This window comes from Manis javanica, chromosome 11 (assembly GCF_040802235.1).
Source record: "Manis javanica isolate MJ-LG chromosome 11, MJ_LKY, whole genome shotgun sequence".
NCBI lineage: Eukaryota > Metazoa > Chordata > Mammalia > Pholidota > Manidae > Manis > Manis javanica.
Window position 1 is genome coordinate 83,948,615 of NC_133166.1, and position 18,095 is coordinate 83,966,709.

The 18,095-nt window shown below is 48.3% G+C and overlaps 1 protein-coding gene across 4 annotated transcripts in view; it reads right to left on the reverse strand.

Annotated features, from left to right (window-relative positions):
• TNR (tenascin R) overlaps positions 1-18,095 on the reverse strand; it is a 383,067-nt gene that overhangs the window by 44,417 nt on the left and 320,555 nt on the right. For all 4 annotated transcript variants that reach the window (XM_037013699.2, XM_037013698.2, XM_017655710.3 and 1 more), the window contains 2 exons: positions 13,934-14,203; positions 8,372-8,557 (listed from right to left, as the gene is read on the reverse strand). In XM_037013699.2, the coding sequence (XP_036869594.2) occupies positions 8,372-8,557; positions 13,934-14,203 (456 nt within the window). The remainder of the gene's footprint in view (positions 1-8,371; positions 8,558-13,933; positions 14,204-18,095) is intronic.

Genomic DNA, 18,095 nt, shown 5'->3' on the forward strand with positions numbered 1-18,095 from the left:
CAGCTCTGCCGGGATGGCACAGCTGATGAGCAAACAGAGGCTCAGAGAAATCCATCCCTTGACCAAGGTCACAAAGCTGATATATGATAAACCTGGAACCCAGGTCCCTCATTTTTCCTAACACATGTAGCCTGGTGTCTGTCCCTGAGTGTTGTAGGCTGGTAGAGGGGAGTAGGGTTTGCAAATCCGGGTTTGAGAGTGATTTGGCACTACGCCATGGGGTGCTACTGAAGAAACCCATTTCAGAGGTGGGGTGAGAGCAGCATGAGCTGGAGTGGCCCCAGGAGGCTTCCAGGGAAGGGACTTGAGTTGAGCCTTGAAGGCCAGACAAAAATTAGGGGAGGTGGAGGGAAGGAAGTATGGACTTCTCTGGTAGGCAGGCTGGGGCATGGTAAGCCTGAAGGGTTACTTAGGGGTGCAGAGCAAGAGAAACTAGCCAGTTCTCACCCGCACTTCTAGGAAGGTGGAATCACTCCCTTCCCCCTGGTTAGGAAACCTATTCTTCATGCTTTCTGCTGCTAGCAGGGAAGTGGTGGAGAAAAAGAGGCCTGAGATTGCTCTCTGTTGCTGGTAAAACCATGACTAAGACACCTAGAGTTTGCAGGCTTGAGAAGGTTCAGGTGGATGTGTAGCAATATGGACCCTTTCCGTCTCTGAATCCCTGGACTCATCTCCAGAGTTCTGTGATGCGGAAGTGTGCCAAATTGGGGTTAGGGATTTGGCTGGCCCTTATGCACTTGAAGGCCACTCACTTTCAAAGGAGGGGGGCAAACCGAGGACCCTGTCCCCAGGGAATTTGCAGTCAATCTCTTAGTTTTTATAGTAATTATGTTACTACGTGGTTATGGTTAGTTTTCATGTCAGTCGCCTTGCTAGACTCTTAGGTCTTTTGGCCAAGGGATTTGATTTAATTCAGTATGTAGCTTAAAATGGAAAAAAAGAAGAGCTGCACAGAAGTAGCATGGTGGGGGCGGTAGTGGTGTTAGAAGTGTTGGGGAGACTTCTAAGAGAGGATGTCTGAACAGGGGTTTGGAGGATCAGGGGACATTTGCTTGGGGAAAGGACACTGCAGGCAGGAGGAATAACAAAGGCAGATCTGGTGAAATAACTCATGGAAACCAGGGACCTAATGTAAGGCTCCTCATAGGGAAATCTCCGGCAATGGAATTTGGGTACTAGAGGTTTCATGGATGGAGAGATATTTGGAGATAGACGACCTTCTAAGAACTCCTGAAATCACACCAAATAGGCAACAATCTGCTTTTTATTTTAATGGAGGTCTAATCCCCCAGGCTTTCATCCTTTCCTTCTTGGGTAATGGCTCATGCTTCTCCAGGGCTCCCTCCATGAGTGGGATTTTCGAACATATCTCCCTGCTTCTTGAGAGGATAATGCTTAAACATCAAGAGAAGCACCCAATTCCATGGTGACTTTAAGAGAGGGACCAGTCCCACACATTTGTATTTAAAACGAAAATAATAACACCAAGGAACATCGTCAGGTGCAACTTTCTTGTTGCCAGTGACCTTAGAAGCACGGCTCATCACCCGCTGTCCTACAGGAGCGTCCCATCTCCCGGCCTTTTCTGTAAACAGACACTCCCAGCTGAAGAAGCCAAAGCAGGAGCTGAAAAATTCCCACCCGACTTTTCTCCTGGTTCCCTCCGCCCAGCCCTTTAACACAAACAAGGGGACAGACGCCCTTCCATGCCAGCTGTGGGAGGAGGACGGCAGTGGTCTCTGCCTTTTCTTTCCTCTCCTACTTTGGTTTCTGCAGCCCACTCCCCACTCTCCCACCGAGATCAGAGGGTGCCTTCCCAGAGTGACCGCTTGGGGTCACTGTGACTTCACCAAAGGAGGTGAGGCCCAGCTGGCCCCTGCCCCAGGCCCAGGGCCCGACTCCTCCTTCTCAGAAAAGCCTGCAGGGCACAGAGGGCCTGGCACTCAGCCTGGTGTTTGTGCCCGGGCACATCAGGGAGTGCAGACAGGGTGAAGTGAACATCAAATGCCTTGACCAGGGCTGATTTGCCAGCTGGACTCCTCTGAGAGTCTTGGATTTCTTCATGGAAAATCCTCTTGTGGACAAGCTCATCAGCCTTTCCCCTTGAGGAGCCCACCTTCTCACCATGAGACCCCCTCAGAGTCCTGAGGAGAAAATGTGGGCTTTGGTAGAGGCCTCCGCTTCATGTCCCCAGAGACCAAGGGCCTTGAAGGCGGCAACTTGTCGGGCCTGACTGGGTCATGTTTGCAGACATCTGTGTTGTGCATGTGAGCGTGCATGAACATGTGTGTGTGAGGCTGTGTGTGTGGCTGGCTGTGGGTCTTTGTTTTCTTGCAATCCTGTGTTGTCCTATGGTGTCAGGAGGAACCCTCAAGCCCTTGGGTTTTCTAAGGCCTGTCGACCATTTTTCTGATTAGCAGCTTGGCTAGAGATGGAGGCAGCCTCGATGCAGAGGGAGGAAGCCAGTGGGAAACGCCATCAGGAGGAGGAGGCAGGCGCCCTGTGAAGTGGCGGGCAGAGGTGAACTGGCCCTGGAGGGCTAGGCTCACGTGGCCAATGGGCCAGCCCCCTTTACCTATGCCCCCGCCACAGGGCTCCTCAAGCTTGGGCTCCTGTTCATGAGGGGGGACCAGGCAAGAGAGTGTGGGCAGCTGAGGACAAACTTCTTTACCCTCTTGGCAAAACACTGCAGCCACAGGCCTTTCCGAAGACAGGTTCAGAGGAGTCACTTCAGACAGAGAGCAGGGTTGGTAATTTGCTCTGGTCCCAGGCAGGGTTTTCTGACCAAATTCCATTCAAGGAATGAGGCTGCCCTCTGTGCCTTCTCTCTCTCTGTCTCTCCCCTCTTTTCCTCCCTCCACCAGGAGTTTTCTGTGTGGTTTGCTGTTTTTCACGGCCGCCCAGGAGGCAGTGTGGTGAGTGCTGCCACTTGTAATACACAGGCGCCTCAGTGAGCCTGTGAAGAAGGTCACACTCTGGGACCCCTTTGGGCCTCCAGGTATGGTACAAAGGCCAAACAGAGGTCCCCGGGGCTGAGAGGCCAAGCCTAAAACAAAATTATTATTATTAAGGACCCAGAAGCCACCAGAACAGAGGAAAAAAGAAATCATTGCAGACACGGAGTCTGCTGTTCAGAGGGAATTTGCTGGGCATTGCTAGAGAGAAGAGTGGGAAAGAAATGTTTGGCATTTTGTGCCCAAGCCTGGCCTCTGTGTTGCAAAGGTGAGGTATGTGAAGGGGCCAGGCTGCACGGGGGTGCTGGCGGGGAGCCCCCTGTGTGACTCTGGGGCCTGGGAGTCAGGAAGGCCTGCATTCCATAGCAGAGGGGCCAGTGGTGGCTGCGGGGACAAGGGCTTCTGCAGGGAGGAGCAAATACAGATGCCATAGAACCTTAAGAGTTTACAGTCAGGTGTGGGAATAAAGGGGGCTGGGAACTTGTGCCAGGGAAAGGCCAGGCTGCTATGGATCCAGGTCTACTATGTACCAGTCTCCATCCTAAGGGTGTATGTACAGTATCTATATTTATATCCATATCTATATTTATATCTGATTCCATTTAATTCTCATGACATCTTCTATAAGGCAGACACGATGTCCTTCACCCCAGGGACCCAAGGCACAGGAAACTAAAGAGATCTGCCTAAGGACACACATCTATAAAGATGGTCTCAAACATGAGTGGGAGACTTCAGAAGCCATGCTCTAAATGAGTGCTTCGTGCCCCTTAACGTGCATGCAAACCACCTGGGGGTCTCCTAAAATGCAGGCTCTGATTTGGTAGATCTTGGGGGCAGAGACTGTAAAATCTCCCTGGGTGCTGCTGGTCCCCACACCCCACTTTGAGAAGCAAGACTCTCCACTGTGTGCCACACCCATTACAGGAAGTCCTAACAATCTCCAGTAGTTCACAAACTTCTCTTCTCAGCCTCCTCCTTCTCCTGCATCATCAGCCACATAAGGAATAGTTTGCTGTTAGAAGCACAACTTTGAACTCTTTAGATACACGATCTCATTAAAACCTCATCACGACATTGTGAGGTATGTAATATTGTTCCCCTTTTACAGATAATGCAACAGAGGCTTAGAAAGATTAAGTCAATTGCCCCAAATCACAGAAGAGGCTGTGTCTGTTACAGGATCTCAAGTCCTGGTTCTTAACATGCTTCACAGAACAGAGCATTCAAACAAAACTGGGGGTAGAGGATGGTACCTTCTGCTGGGAGTGCCAATTATTGTTTTTCTTCTCTTTTATTGAGGAATAACTGACACATAACATTATATTAGCTTCAGGTGTACATCACAACCATTTGATATTTGTATATACTGCAAAATGTTCTGCACAATTAGTCTAGTTAACACCTGTCACCATACATAGTTATAAACTTTTTTTCCTTGTGCTGAAAACTTTTAAGATCTACTCTCTTAGCAGCTTTTAAATATACAATACAGTACTATTAACTACAGCCATTATGCTGTACATTACATCCCCAGAACTTACTTATTTTATAATTAGACGTTTGTACCTTTTGATCCCCTTTACCCATTTTGCCCCCCATGCCCCAACAACGACCAGTCTATTCTGTATCTATGAGTTCCCCAATTATTTTTGACTAAGAGATAGGGAGGGGGGATGGGAAGAGGTGACATTTCTACTCCACATGCTCTTTCTGGCTAGGTAGGAATTGCTGCAGGTGAGCCTGGAATGATCTGCCCACCATGGCCAGAGTCTTATTTATTATATGTGCAAATAAGCAACTTGTGTTTGGAACCACAGAAAACAAAGCAAAACACTCCTTGGAGTATGAAACCTCTCCTCTTTAGTATCCAAGTTGGGGGTGAGGGAGAAAACATCCTCTCTAGAGCTGGGGTCAACCTTCTCCTTCATTTGGCCCTGGACCCTGCACTGCCTTCCTGCTCTCCCTCCAGACACCACAGCAAGAGAGCCGGCAGTCCTTATAATTTGCATCTCAGCAAGTACAAACATACTTGCTTTCCTTACATGCCCATAATCCTTTCTTAAATCACATAAAGCTATTTGCCTTTATAAATCTCCCAGCAGTGAACTCCCTAGGATAATTATGTGTAATATATATTTATAGTTTTATAGTTTTACTTCATAAGCTCAACTCGAACCAAAAAATTTACCTACCTAAGCCTTTGCCTCCATAATAATTTTTCTGTTCCTTCTAAGTCTGCAGCATTTAAGTCTGACTGTCCCTGACACTTCACTTCTTTAGTGGGATCAGCCACGGGTTGGGAGGCTTTTGATTAGGACTCAGAAGTGCCTTTGAGTCACAGCTGTGCCCCTTGCTAGCTCTGTAAACTTGGACAAGTTTCCAAACTCTCTGAACCTCAATTTCCTCATCTATAAAACGGGGATGCTGACATCCTTCATGGGGTGGTGAAGATTAATAAGTTGTAACTATGTGAAGGTGCTTGGAATAAGATAGATGGACGTGCAGATAGAATCTTCTTTTTTCCCCATAGTGGGAAATAATCATGGGGACATGCCTGGATTCTCCTCTATATCACTCATTATGTTATGGTGTTTCCTCCATCTGAACAACTAGATGTCATTTTTGTAAATTGCTAATTACCAAATCAGCCTGCGGCTGTAGGCAGAGATGGGCTGCACTTAGAATCCATTCCCTTCTGTATCATTTCAGGTTTTTTGTTAAGCGTAACTTTTGTGAATGTCTCCCGCTCTCTGAGAAGGCCCTACACCAGCTGGTCTGTTCCTGCTTTGTATAATTTGCCCCCATTAACCTGCTTGGTCAGCATATCCTTCCATCTCCTTGCTGTGTTTTCAGGAGTGCATCTGTCTGGAAAAGCATTTATTGTATTTACTTTAACTGGCCTCATTTGGCAAAGAGTTCTGGGATTTCAGTGCAGGAGAAAAACATCTTTGATTATACTGCTCTTGTTTACTGTACACACTCTTTGCTGCACATCCCTTGTCTGCTAAGACAGCAAATGCTTTTGCAGGAAGTTAGGACACAAGTTAGAAAAAGTGTCTGTCTACGAGCACATTGGTAGCCTTGGCCATGGCTACCAGATTTTCCTGGATGGGTGTGTCTCAGGGCCACATCCTGTAGGGACAGGGAGTGCTCCTGGCTGGGTGTCATGGTGATCCAGGGTATTGTCTTAGTCCACACCACCATTCCCTCTCCCTTTGACTCCAGCACAGCCACCTGTCTGGTCATCTCTCTGGCCGTGCTCTCCTCCCACCCATGATTCAAACTGCCAGTTACAAATTTCATCATTACTTGACCTTATTTAAAAATCCTTCAGTGAGAAAAGCTTCTATACAGCAAAGGACACCATCAATAGAAAAAAAACGCATCCTACAGTATGGAAGAATATATTCATAAATGACAGATCCGATAAAGGGTTGACATCTGAAATATGTAAAGAGCTCACACACTTCAACAAACAAAAAGCAAATAATCCAATTAAAAAATGGTCAGAGGAGCTGAACAGACAGTTCTCCAAAGAAGAAATTCAGATGGCCAACAGACACATGAAAAGATGCTCCACACCACTAGTCATCAGAGAAATGCAAATTAAAACCACAATGAGATATCACCTCACACCAGTAAGGATGGCCACCATCCAAAAGACAAACAACAACAAATGTTGGTGAGGTTGTGGAGAAGGGGGAACCCTCCTACACTGCTGGTGGGAATGTAAACTAGTTCAACCATTGTGGAAAGCAGTATGGAGGTTTCTCAAAAAACTCAAAATAGAAATACCATTTGACCCAGGAATTCCACTCCTAGGAATTTACCCTAAGAATGCAGCAGCCCAGTTTGAAAAAGGCAGATGCACCCCTATATTTATCGCAGCACTATTTACAATAGCCAAGAAATGGAAGCAACCTAAGTGTCCATCAGTAGATGAATGGATAAAGAAGATGTGGTACATATACACAATGGAATATTATTCAGCCATAGGAAAAAACAGATTCTACCATTTGCAACAACATGGATGGAGCTAGAGGGTATTATGCTCAGTGAAATAAGCCGGGCGGAGAAAGACAAGTACCAAATGATCTCACTCATCTGTGGAGTATAAGAACAAAGAAAAAACTGAAGGAGCAAAACCCCAGAAGACTCACAGAACCCAAGAATGGACTAACAGGTACCAAAGGGAAAAGGACTGGGGAGGACGGGCGGGAAGGGAGGGATAAGGGGAGGAGGGAAGAAAGGGGGCCTTATGATTAGCAGACATAATGTGGGGGAGGGGCATGGGGAGGGCTGTACAACACAGAGAAGACAAGTAGTGATTCTACAACATCTTACTACACTGATGGATAGTGACTGCAATGAGGAATGCGGGGGGGAACTTGGTGATGGGGCGACTCTAGTAAACATAATGTTCCTCATATAATTGTAGAGTAATGGTACCAAAAAAAAAAAAATCCTTCAGTGACTCCTAATGCCTTCAAGAACAAACCCAGACTCTTTATAGGGTATCTAAGGCATGACCAGGCTCTCACCTTATCACTGGCCTCTTGTCATATGCCCCAGTCATCGTGAATGCTTAACATTTCATTCATTCACTCATTCAGTCATTTGTTGCTTATCTAGGACCAGTAACTATTGGACACTGTGCTGGATGCAGGAGAGTTGATAATGAGCAAAACCAAACATGGGTCACCTTGCACAGAGTTTCATGGAACTTCAGGTGTAGAGTGGAGACTGACAATCGAACAGTCACACCCACAGGTGACAGTCTGCGGAGTGCTGTGAGGGGAGGGCACCTAGGGAGAGGAGGCTGCAGGACAGGATGACCTGACCTTGCCTGGGAACCAGACAGGCTCCCTGAGCAGGGACAAGGGACCTCAGCGCTGGGAGGGAAACAGACATGGCTAGTAAGGCGGGGGTGCCACAGCCTGTCGGGCAATGAGAACAGTGTGCTTGGAGCCCTGTGGAGGAGGGAAAAGGTGTTGGAGGGACTGAAAGCAGCAGCTCTGGGGGCCTAGGGCACAGGGAGCACCAGGGGATGTGCGAGGGCGAGGAGACAGAAGTGAGCCCTAGGGGGGGGTTATCCCAGGAGCCGTGGGAAATCCCTGACACATGTGCATGGTGGGATGGCACAGTCAGAAGTGCACTTTGAAAAAAATCATTGATGGTGTGAAGAGGAGATTAGAGGAACAGGAGAGAATGGGGATGGTCACTGCAGCAGTTAAAAAAAGACATGATTGCATAGACCAGGTGACGGCAGTACCATGGAGATTAGGTGTGATAGGTACTTGACAGGTAAGTCAATGTGATTTGGTGATGGCTGGATGTGAGGTGGGTGGGCTGGGGAGAGGCTGTGAGGAGGTGGACTCAGGAACGGAGGTGCTCAGGAGCCAGGGCTCACTCACCTGTGAGGGTGGCTCTGGTGGTTGGACCGAAGCTCTTGGGCACCAGCAGCTCATGGTACTGCTCACCGGCCAGGGTGCTGTACACAACCTTGTACTCCTGCACCTCGGCTTCACTGTTGTCCCACTCAAGATCAAGGCTGGTTGCTGTGTGGGAACCAACCCGCAGGTTCTTGGGAGCGTCAATCTCTAAAAAGAGTCAGACATCACCAGCACCACATGAGATGATGTGCATTTGTTGTGCATCTTGAACTTTAACAAGCCATGGGGTGAGAACTCACACCTCCTGGCCTGCTGCCTCACATCCGCCTGAACCCCAGGGCTGCCCCTGAGCCTTTGGTCTGCTGAGTTAGCCACAGCAGATTCCATGGGAAGCCTGGAGAATTTTACGTGAATGGTAGATATCAACACACCTTACCCTTCCCTCCTTTCCATTCTGAAGTTCCAGGGGTGTTCTAGACATTTACAAATGAACTGGTTAGTATCAGAAGCTTGGAACTAAGTAAGGCAAACCCCAGCAGAGAAAATCGGTAACAGCTTCTGAGTGATTTAGGTAGAATAATGTCAAATTTGACCACCAAGCAAAAAGAAAACAACTGATTGCAAGATTTTGAAGTATAAGCTCTTTTTTGTTCTGATTTACCTTCCCTTGGATTTGTGGAATAGACATGGTTATTACTGATGAAAGGTTTTCAGATTAGAAAGCTAAGTGTATATAGGGGATATGACATGGTGGGAAGAATATGGGCTTTGAAGTCAGGCCCTAGTTTGATCCCCAGGTCTGCCACTTAATGTAATGGGACCATTGACAAGTCTTTTCACTTCACTGGACCTTGATGGCCACATCTGTAAAATGGGCCAATAATGCCAGCATTCTGGTTGTCATAAGGTTAGACAATGTATATGAAGCACACAGCATGACGCACTGGTGCACAAACAGGCACCCAAGCCTTTGGCGGACTTCCTCTTGCCTTTGAAGCTCTCCCTGAATTCCAACAACAGGGCACCTGTAATGTGTATGCTCTGGAATTCCAAAGATTCCTGTGCAATGAAGAGGCCACTGGCATTGTAGTCTCTCCCACAGTCCTGGGGTGCTTATCTTCCCCCAGGACTGGCCATCTCCTCAGGTTTATTTTGGCAGCAATAAAATAAACAACTTACAGGGTAATAAGGTGCTGGCATGAAAAACCCACCTAAAAAGTCCTAAAAAGCTTTTGTCTTTGAGATTTGAATTTACCTTTGGAGTGGACCAGCTATTTGTTCTTCGGAAACCTCAAGCAGACTGTTTTAATTTGCAAATGCCAGGCAAGTATATACCAATTGTTCTTGGGGAAGATGGGGGTGCTGTGAATCAATCTGGGTGCAGCTGCTTCAGAGTGGGAAGTGTTCTGTTTAGTGATGTAAATCGGGTGAATCTTTTAGCAGATTTATGTCTCTGCAGCATCTTTTTCTGGGAAATGTTTCCTTACTTGGTGTGGCTTTAGCATGCTGGATACTGTGCATTCTTGACGAGCTGTGCGTGTTATTTCTCTGGCAGTTGGATGGAGAGAGGAGCTTGGATAGACAGGCATGTGGGAGGAACCCTCTGGACTGCATGTCCCTAAACCTCGGGTGGGAAGAGAGGCTGGGATAAGGGAAGGGGCTGGGTAACCTAACTGGTAACTGGAGCAACAAGAAGTTAGGGTTGGGGTTCAGGTTGAGTCCTGTACCTATCTGTTGCCCTCTGTAACTAAAAATCCCAGACCTTGGAAACTGCCTGTTGTTTTCTTCTTTTTGGCCTTAGGGCCTGTGTCCTGTGGAAGGTGATGGCATTTTCTCTGAAGCACTGAACACTTCCTATGTTAATGATGCCTCAAAAGAGGTCAGTCCTGTTTTGAGGATCGAGTGAATGCTTGGAAAGGGGGTCTCAGGACTGGGGTGGACTGAAATGGTTTGTTTCCTTGGGTCTTGAGCCTAACTTCTAGGAGGGGCAGCTGAAGGGCACCCATGCAGGTGGGAGCTGGGCTGGTTTCTGCAGCAAGTCAGCAAGCCAGAGGTAAGGCCCAGATGTCCAAGCGGGGCCCAGGGCTGTGACCTCTGGTGATAATCGTATCTATTCTCTAAAACATAAATTAGATAAAACAGTTCTTCTGCTTAAAACTTGCCTGTTGCTTCCTATTACAAACTCCAAATTATGGCCTGTATGGCTCTACATGATCTGGCCCTGCCTGCTTCCCAGACATCGTCCATAACATGGCCACCGTGATTTACTGGGCTTCAGTTGTACTGCCTTTTTTTCCCCTACTCTTGAAACACATTGAACTGATGTCCACCTCAGGGCCTTTGCACTGGCTTCTGCTTTTGCTTAAAATGCTTTCCCCAGTCCTCACATGGCTCAGGTGACTTAGGTCTTGGATAAAACTTCACCTTCTCAGAGAGGTTTTTCTGAATGACTCAGTCCTCTGTGTCCTTCCCTTTGTATCATCCGTGTCACTTCTCAGCATTATGCTCATGATCAAAATAATCCTGTTTCTGTTCTTCCTTGTCCGGTTTCCCCCTTGCAGTGTCACATGTGTGAACTGGGATCTTGTCTGTCTTGTCTGTTTTGGAGCCTCTGTGCCTAGAACAGTGCTTGGCACTGTTACTAGGTGTTCAGTGACAGTGAATACCGTCAGTCCTCTGTTTTGACAGCCACTTCGAAGCCTTTGGAAAAGTCTTGTGACACATTTCAGTTGTGGGGCTCTGAGGATGCTTGGGGCTGGGTGGTGCCTGGGAAGGGGAGCCCTGACTGAGGGCACTGGTCTCAGCCAGCGGGGTAAGTGCCACCCAGGTTGAACTTGTGAGAACAGCGCAGAGTGGAGTCATTGCCGAGCATGCCGAGAAGGCGGGGCTCCACCTGTCCTGACCTGGTTGGCTGGACACCCTAAGGTTGCGTCTGGTGCCTTGACAGATGGGCTCCAAGAGAAGGCCCCCCTCCAATGGATGGGGCCCCAGGAAGTCCCTGTGAGGGCAACTGAAGCCAGAGCAGAGGACTGGGGGCTCTAGAGACTGGCCTCTGGGTCTCCTGGAGCTGACTTCTCCCTAAGCACTGGCCTTGTCCATCAGGGCTCTTTCCTTAGAGCAGCCCTAGGACCCAGGCAAATATCCTACTCGCCATGCAGGAAGCAAATCTCTGTTTTAATTGCCTGTGCAATTAGCGCACTCCTAGCATTGAAGCCATCACCTGGAAAAGCACTTTGGCTAATTTGAATTTAAGTGGAGCTCTGAAATGACTGAGGGCCCCACTGCCAGGGCCAGGGCACCCTCTCATCATTCAACTGGCACCTGCCAAGCCAGGGCCCGAAGGCTTGTCTGCAAAGCTGGTGGCATCTCCCCATTCCCACATCTCTCTCACTCTGCGTGGAGCAGAGGCGAGCGGGTTGGGGGTGCAGGCTGGGGCTGCGTCCAGCTGCCAATCCGCCAGGCAACCGGAAACGGAGTGTCACGCAGCAATGAACTGAAACTCAGGGGAGCTGCGAGCAGTTTGTGTAATTGTCTTGATTGGAATTTTCCTGGGCCACCAGCCAATTCTACTTCCATCTTGTTGACCTAAACTTCAAGGATTTGCTTTCCATGGTGCTGCTCGAGAGCCCTCCTCTCCTTTCTGCCTCTCCAAGCTCCTTATCTGAGCAAAGCACAAAGAAACCACTTTTCAAAACCAAAACTATCTTGAAATCCAGGACAGAATGCAGGCCTTGTGGCCCTCAGGAGATCCCAAGGCCCGAGCAGGCGGTGGTGTGAGGGTGAGAGGGTGGGGGAGAAAGTGACCTTGAACTCACCCTGAAGGGGCATTGTGCAAGCCCCTCTGCATGCTCTGCCCTGGGCAGCTTTGATTAGGGGAGGGAGAAGAAGGAAAGAGAAAAGGGCAGAATGTGGTTGCTTTTCTTGAAGGGGCATATCCAGTCACTGGGGATCCCAAGAGGTACTCAGCTAAAAATCTGACCAGCATCCCCCTGAGTAGGGTAGAGTTCAACCCGTGGGCCAGGGAGAAAATAAGAGGATATTTTTCAGGGCCAAATCCTGCCTTCTCCATTTCCTCACCCCCACACCTTCTCCCTTTGCACAGGGAAGCTTTTCTGGCCCCTATTTTCCTTCTGTGTGGAGGGAGCCCCACTCTGAGACTCCTAGCCCCTTTTCACGCTGGGGAAGGGGTCCGGCCTCAGTGGTGAGCATGCAGCCTGCCCTTACTCTGCCCTGCTGCTCCCCGTTAGGGCTCAGGCCTCTGCCTGCTCCTCCGCGCCTCAAGTCCTAACCTGACTAGTTCCCCAACTTCCATGACACGGGGGTGCTTGCCCAGGTCCACAGGGGCTGTCCGTTTGCCGGCCCATCTGGCTCCAACCCTGAGCTACATGCTCCAACCTCCAAACGGAGGACATTTGGCCTCCATCTGTCCTGCTCTTTGCCTTATTTATCAGTTGCTTTTAAATGCAGGTGGAGGATAATGGTGCTGTTTATCAGACTTCCCTGAAGTCCCTTAGTCAGCTTACCCCATCCTGCAACATGCTTTTAGGCCTCAACCCATGGCAGGAGGCCTGAATCAGTGATTTGCCTTCCCAAGTGACCACCTGATCAGAGGATGCTAATTCTTAGGTCTTACAGATGCTAGCAGCTTCTTTTGACTCTTGGGACAACTTGGAGTTGGCAGAGATAGTCCTTGGTGTGTGACCTTCCCAGGGCAGAGAGGCCAAGACTGAGAATCTGGGTTAAATAGAGACTCACTCTCTGGTTGCAGGCCCCTGTTGACTGAGTGAGAGTGACAGGAAGCCTGTCTCTGGGTGGTGCCTGTCCTATTTGCCCACCAGCTGGCCAGCCTGATGGGCTCCAGGGGAGTCAGGGAGCAGGTCACTACAAGGTCTGGCCTTTCCCAGTTGGTGGTGAAGCTCTTTAAAAGTCCTGACTTTAAAAACCCTTGGGAAGAGGGGTGGGCATCGCTAGCAGCACTGATACGGGCTTTGTTCAGCCCACTGTCTGTGTGAGCCAGGCCTCACATTAGCCTTTGTGCTGGTGCTTACAAATGGCAGAATGAGTCACAGACTCTCAGGCGGAAGGTCTGCTCCCAGTTGCACAGGTTGGAGTTATCCAAGGGGCGCCATCATGCTAGTGTAGCCATTATGGAATTAGAATTATTACAATAATTCCAGCAAATAGCAGCAGAGTGTCTCGAGAAAGGGGCACCTCTAGTGAACTCTCACAAAATTGCCAGTTGGGTTGGCAATATGGATGCATAAACGTCTTCAAAGGAAACTTTTCATTTTATAAATGAGAAATCTGAGACCCACAGGAAGACTTACATGGGGTCACAGACTGGCTGGCAGCAGAAGTGGGACAGGGGCCCAGTTCCATCTCCTGGTGCCCTGCCTTCCTCTGCGTGGTGACAGAACTTCACCAGGAACCCTGAAACCTCTCCCTTCCCTATAGCAGCATATGAGATAAGATGTCCCAACACAGGACATCCCATAGGATGCCGCCCTGCTGTGACGGCGCCACCAGCTGACACAGCCCCTTCCCCCCCATCCCATTGTGCTCTGTTTCCCCTCATAGCCTCACCTGTTGTGAACTGGGTGGTGGTGGGCTGGCTCTCATTGGTCCCACGGACAGCGCTCACCCACACCTCGTACCGGGAGCCGGGCCGCAGTGCCTGCACTGAGTACTGGCTCAGGGGAGGCTGCAGCCGGAAGGTGGTCTTGCCGCCTTCCCCACCCACCAAGCCATACTTCAGGAGAATGAAATCGACTTTGGCTCGAGGTGGGGTCCACTCCACAAAGGCCACAGTGTCAGAGACATCTCGAACCAGAATCTGAGTGGGTCCATCAATGACTGAATGAGAAACAAATAGAAAAATGAGTTTGAGAAACGAGTGCTTGACATCATCTCTCTCCTCCCCCCCACCCCCCTCATGTTTAAGTGTGGTCAGTCTGAGAGGATGGGTGTTATTATCTGTTTTAAAGATGGGAAGCAGTAAGATGGAATCTCTTTCCTGAGGACATGTAGTTTGGCACTGGGGGGACTGACCGTGCAGATCTTGTTCCCAGCAGTGGTGGTGTGTCAGCACTGGCTCCTGTCTGGGCAGGGGAAGGGCACCCACTGGTTTGGGAGGGCCACAGCTTCTGTCCAGAGTAACAGGACAGGGAACTCAGAACAGAGCTCCTAGTGTGCACCCTGCTGTCCGGCTCTCACCTGTGAGCCCTGAGAGGGGATCTCAAAATTATCAGCCCCCTCTCAGCAGCTGAGACTTCCAACTTGGTTGCCAGTGAGGGTAGTGTGAGGGTCCAAATAATATCCCTGCTCAGCCAGACTAACTACTCAGGCAACTCAGCTATTAAGACAGCGCTGAACCCCAACAGATGTTTGCATTTGTGGGCATGAAACATGCCCTCTGGGGAAGCTTGCTCCTCTGAAAATAAAGGACCTCAGCTTTGGAACAGCCCCTTGCGGGCTATTTTTCCTGCCTATTTTTGCATATTCCTGAGGCAGAAGGGCACTGTGGTCACACATAGTGCTTCAAGGTTACTCAGCATGTGTCCCTTGTGAGTCCTGGCCTCTAGCACTGAACAGCTGAAGGAAACACAAGTGTGGGACGTGTTACCCCAGAAAAACTGGTGGTTTCCTAGGGGCACACCATCCATGTTGCAGCACTGACCTGGGGTGAATTAGGTGGGGGTGGGAGTGGGGGAAGGTGAGAGAATGTGGATGGGAAATAGAAAAAGAGTAGGTCCAGCTTTCTTGTTGGCATTTCTTCTGTGACTACACCCCTCTGGCTGGACCTGATTAATATTAATACCCTTCAAAGATTTGGAATTGGAACCAGAGACTCTGGCTCTCTGGTTAGCTGGTGCTGGAACATGCCAGGGCTGATGTGGCCATTCTCTATCATAGTCACACATAAATAGAAAACATCGAGCGAGAGACACACAGAAAAAGAGAGGGAGAGAGCGAGAGAGAAGGTGGGGGGAAGGTGATTAATAATAAATACAAGTTTGGTCTTTGTCTCCTTCCAGGCATAGAGCTCCTAAAACCCTTGGGACAAAGTGTCTTTTGTTATGTTAATGAGGTGAGGAGGGAAGCTGGTTGCCCCTAAAACCCTTGGGACAAGGTTGTTTTTTGTTATGTTAAGGAGGTGAAGATGGGGGCTGGTTGCCTGGATTGGAGGGTTGAGACTTTCAGTCCCACCCTAGACCTCCGGTCAATTGCTGATAATCATCAGTGTAAAGAAGCCTCCATGAAAGCCCAAAAGGACTGGGTTCAGAGAGCTTCCAGGCTGGGGAAAAAAAGGTGCTTCCACATGACACAATGCTGGGCCCCAGATTCAACAGGGATAGAAGCTCCTTTATTCAGGACCTCGCCCTATGTATCTCTTCAGCTGGCTGTTGAGGCCTATCCTTTAATATCCTTTGTAATAAACCGGTAATCTTATGAGCAAACAGGTTTCCTGAGTTCTATGAGCCACTCTAGCAAATTAATCAAACCCAAGTTAGGGGTCGTGGGAACCTCTAGGTAACAACCTGGACTTGCAGTTGGCACCTGAAGTGGAGGATAACCTCGTGGGACTGAACCGTAGACCTGTGGAATCGGTGTCCTCTTTCAGTAAATAGTGTCAGAATTGAATTGACTGGTAGGGTACCAGCTGGTGTTGCAGAGAATGTGTTTGGTGAGAGAACAGTCCCCCCAGCCTCCAAAATCATCACACACACACACACACACTCTCTCTCTCTCTCTCTCTCTCTCTCTCTCTCTCTCTCTCTCTCTCTCTCTACAGAATTTTTGGAGCACATATACAGAGAGCAGCAGAAATGAATGACTATGTGAACCTTCTAGAAAGCAACTCGATTCCTGACCTCCCATTTTCCAGTTCAAGTCTTCTGTGAGACCCAGATGCGTTTTGGCTCTGGGGTTCCATGAGATGCTCTATGCTCTTCCAGTAAGTTTTCTTTTTTGCCTTAGCGAGCTTAAGAGAGTTTTTCTTCCTCTGTTGTCAGAGAGTCTTGACTAAGACTGCTTTTGTTAACCAATCCACACTGGACCTCCTCCTGCCTCCAGAATGGAGGGTCTTCCTCTGGACGGTCTCAGTCTGAATTGAGCCTCTCCGTCTTTCTGAGCTGGGCCTTTCCCTGGATACCCTGCCCTTTCTCTGCGTGGAGCCCAGTCCTCTTCTCTATTAAGTTGCTTAGGATTTTTGGTCCAGGCCAAATGAAAATCACCAGGCCATGGTGGTGCCACCTGGTTTGGAGTTAAAATGAAGCCCTGTGTTTCATGTTTGGGGTAATAATGTGATTTCACAGAACACATCTAGATGTTTTCTTTTCAGCATGCTGTATTGAGTGGTTTTAGGTAACTTGGGCCTTTTTGACTTCATTTAATTTGCCAATGAAATGGGAGAAATAGTCTCCTAGCTGCTGTCTGAGCATAATGCCTGAAACCTAACAAACAGACATGCAGTAAATGGGTGTTGAGAAGTGAAATGAATGGATCACGTCCCATATCCATGAGGAAGAAGGGGAAGCATTTCAATGAAATGGGGGTTCTTGAAAATAAAAGTCACAGAAACCCAAATGACCATGAAAGGTTTCTGTCCTTCAACTCTTTAACCCCCCCAAAATCTAACCATAATGGATTGCCCATGTGAGAACGGGACTGAGTAGCACAGAGAGCTCTAGCTGCAGGAGGTCTGGGACCTTACATTCCCAGTAAGGCCTGCCTGGAAGAAATCAGTCTGGGTGCCTGATGAGGACTCAGAACTTCACAGGAGGGGGTTGGTGTAGGTTAGACCTAAGCAGAAGGAAATAATTAAACAAGTGTTCCCTGAAAACAGCAGATGGTAGTGGGATCCAACCATCTTTTCTGCAGCCACCCTTGGATTTTGCCCTTCGTTTGGCTATTTAGTAGCAATGTCCCATTCCAGCCAAGGAGGTATCAGCTTGCTTTCAACTTAGGCCCTGATTTCTAAACAAACACAAGTCCTACTCAAGAAGTATACTGGAATAAATATTTTTCTTTCCATTTCTTCATGATTCTGTACACAGTGCCAAAATATTAACGAGGACATTTTTCTTAATTGAAAAAACATTCTGCCTAGCTTTACCACAAATTTCTAGATCTAGAACTTTTAATTTGAATCTTAAGGTAACTTTCAAACCAAAATACAGTACGCATTTTGTAGAAATGTGGCTTGAGCAGAAGACTAAGGTAGGGTTGGACTAAGTGCTCTCAGTAATTTGGGAGAAAACCATTCTACAGCTGTAATGTTCTTCCCTGTCCTCTTATGAACCATATCCTCCTTCTAGCCTTTTGTTTTCAACTAATCCTTTCTTAATATCAAATCACAGGAATAATGTGGGGACCCTGCAACCTTCCATATCAGAGGAGGAGAATCTACACATGTTACAAAACGTCAACCCTACATGTTTCAGCATAAACTTGGGGAATAACGCTGTGGAAAAACTGGCCACTGGCATCTGAGAGAGTCCTGCTAAACACAGTTAGGTTTTATGGCAATTGAGTTTTTTCTAAGAGATATTTGAATGAGAACAGTGGTTTTAAAGCCTTTTGGGAGGGAGTAATACTTTTTTTTTTTTTAAAGAAGAATGAAATCTTAGATGAAAGTACAAATGTATAAAGTGGAACTGCCTTGGTTGGAGGGTGTAACAGGCATGAGAGTGGAAGTGGTTAGGGGACTGGATCTCCACTTCATCCTTGCCTTGAGGGGCTGTCA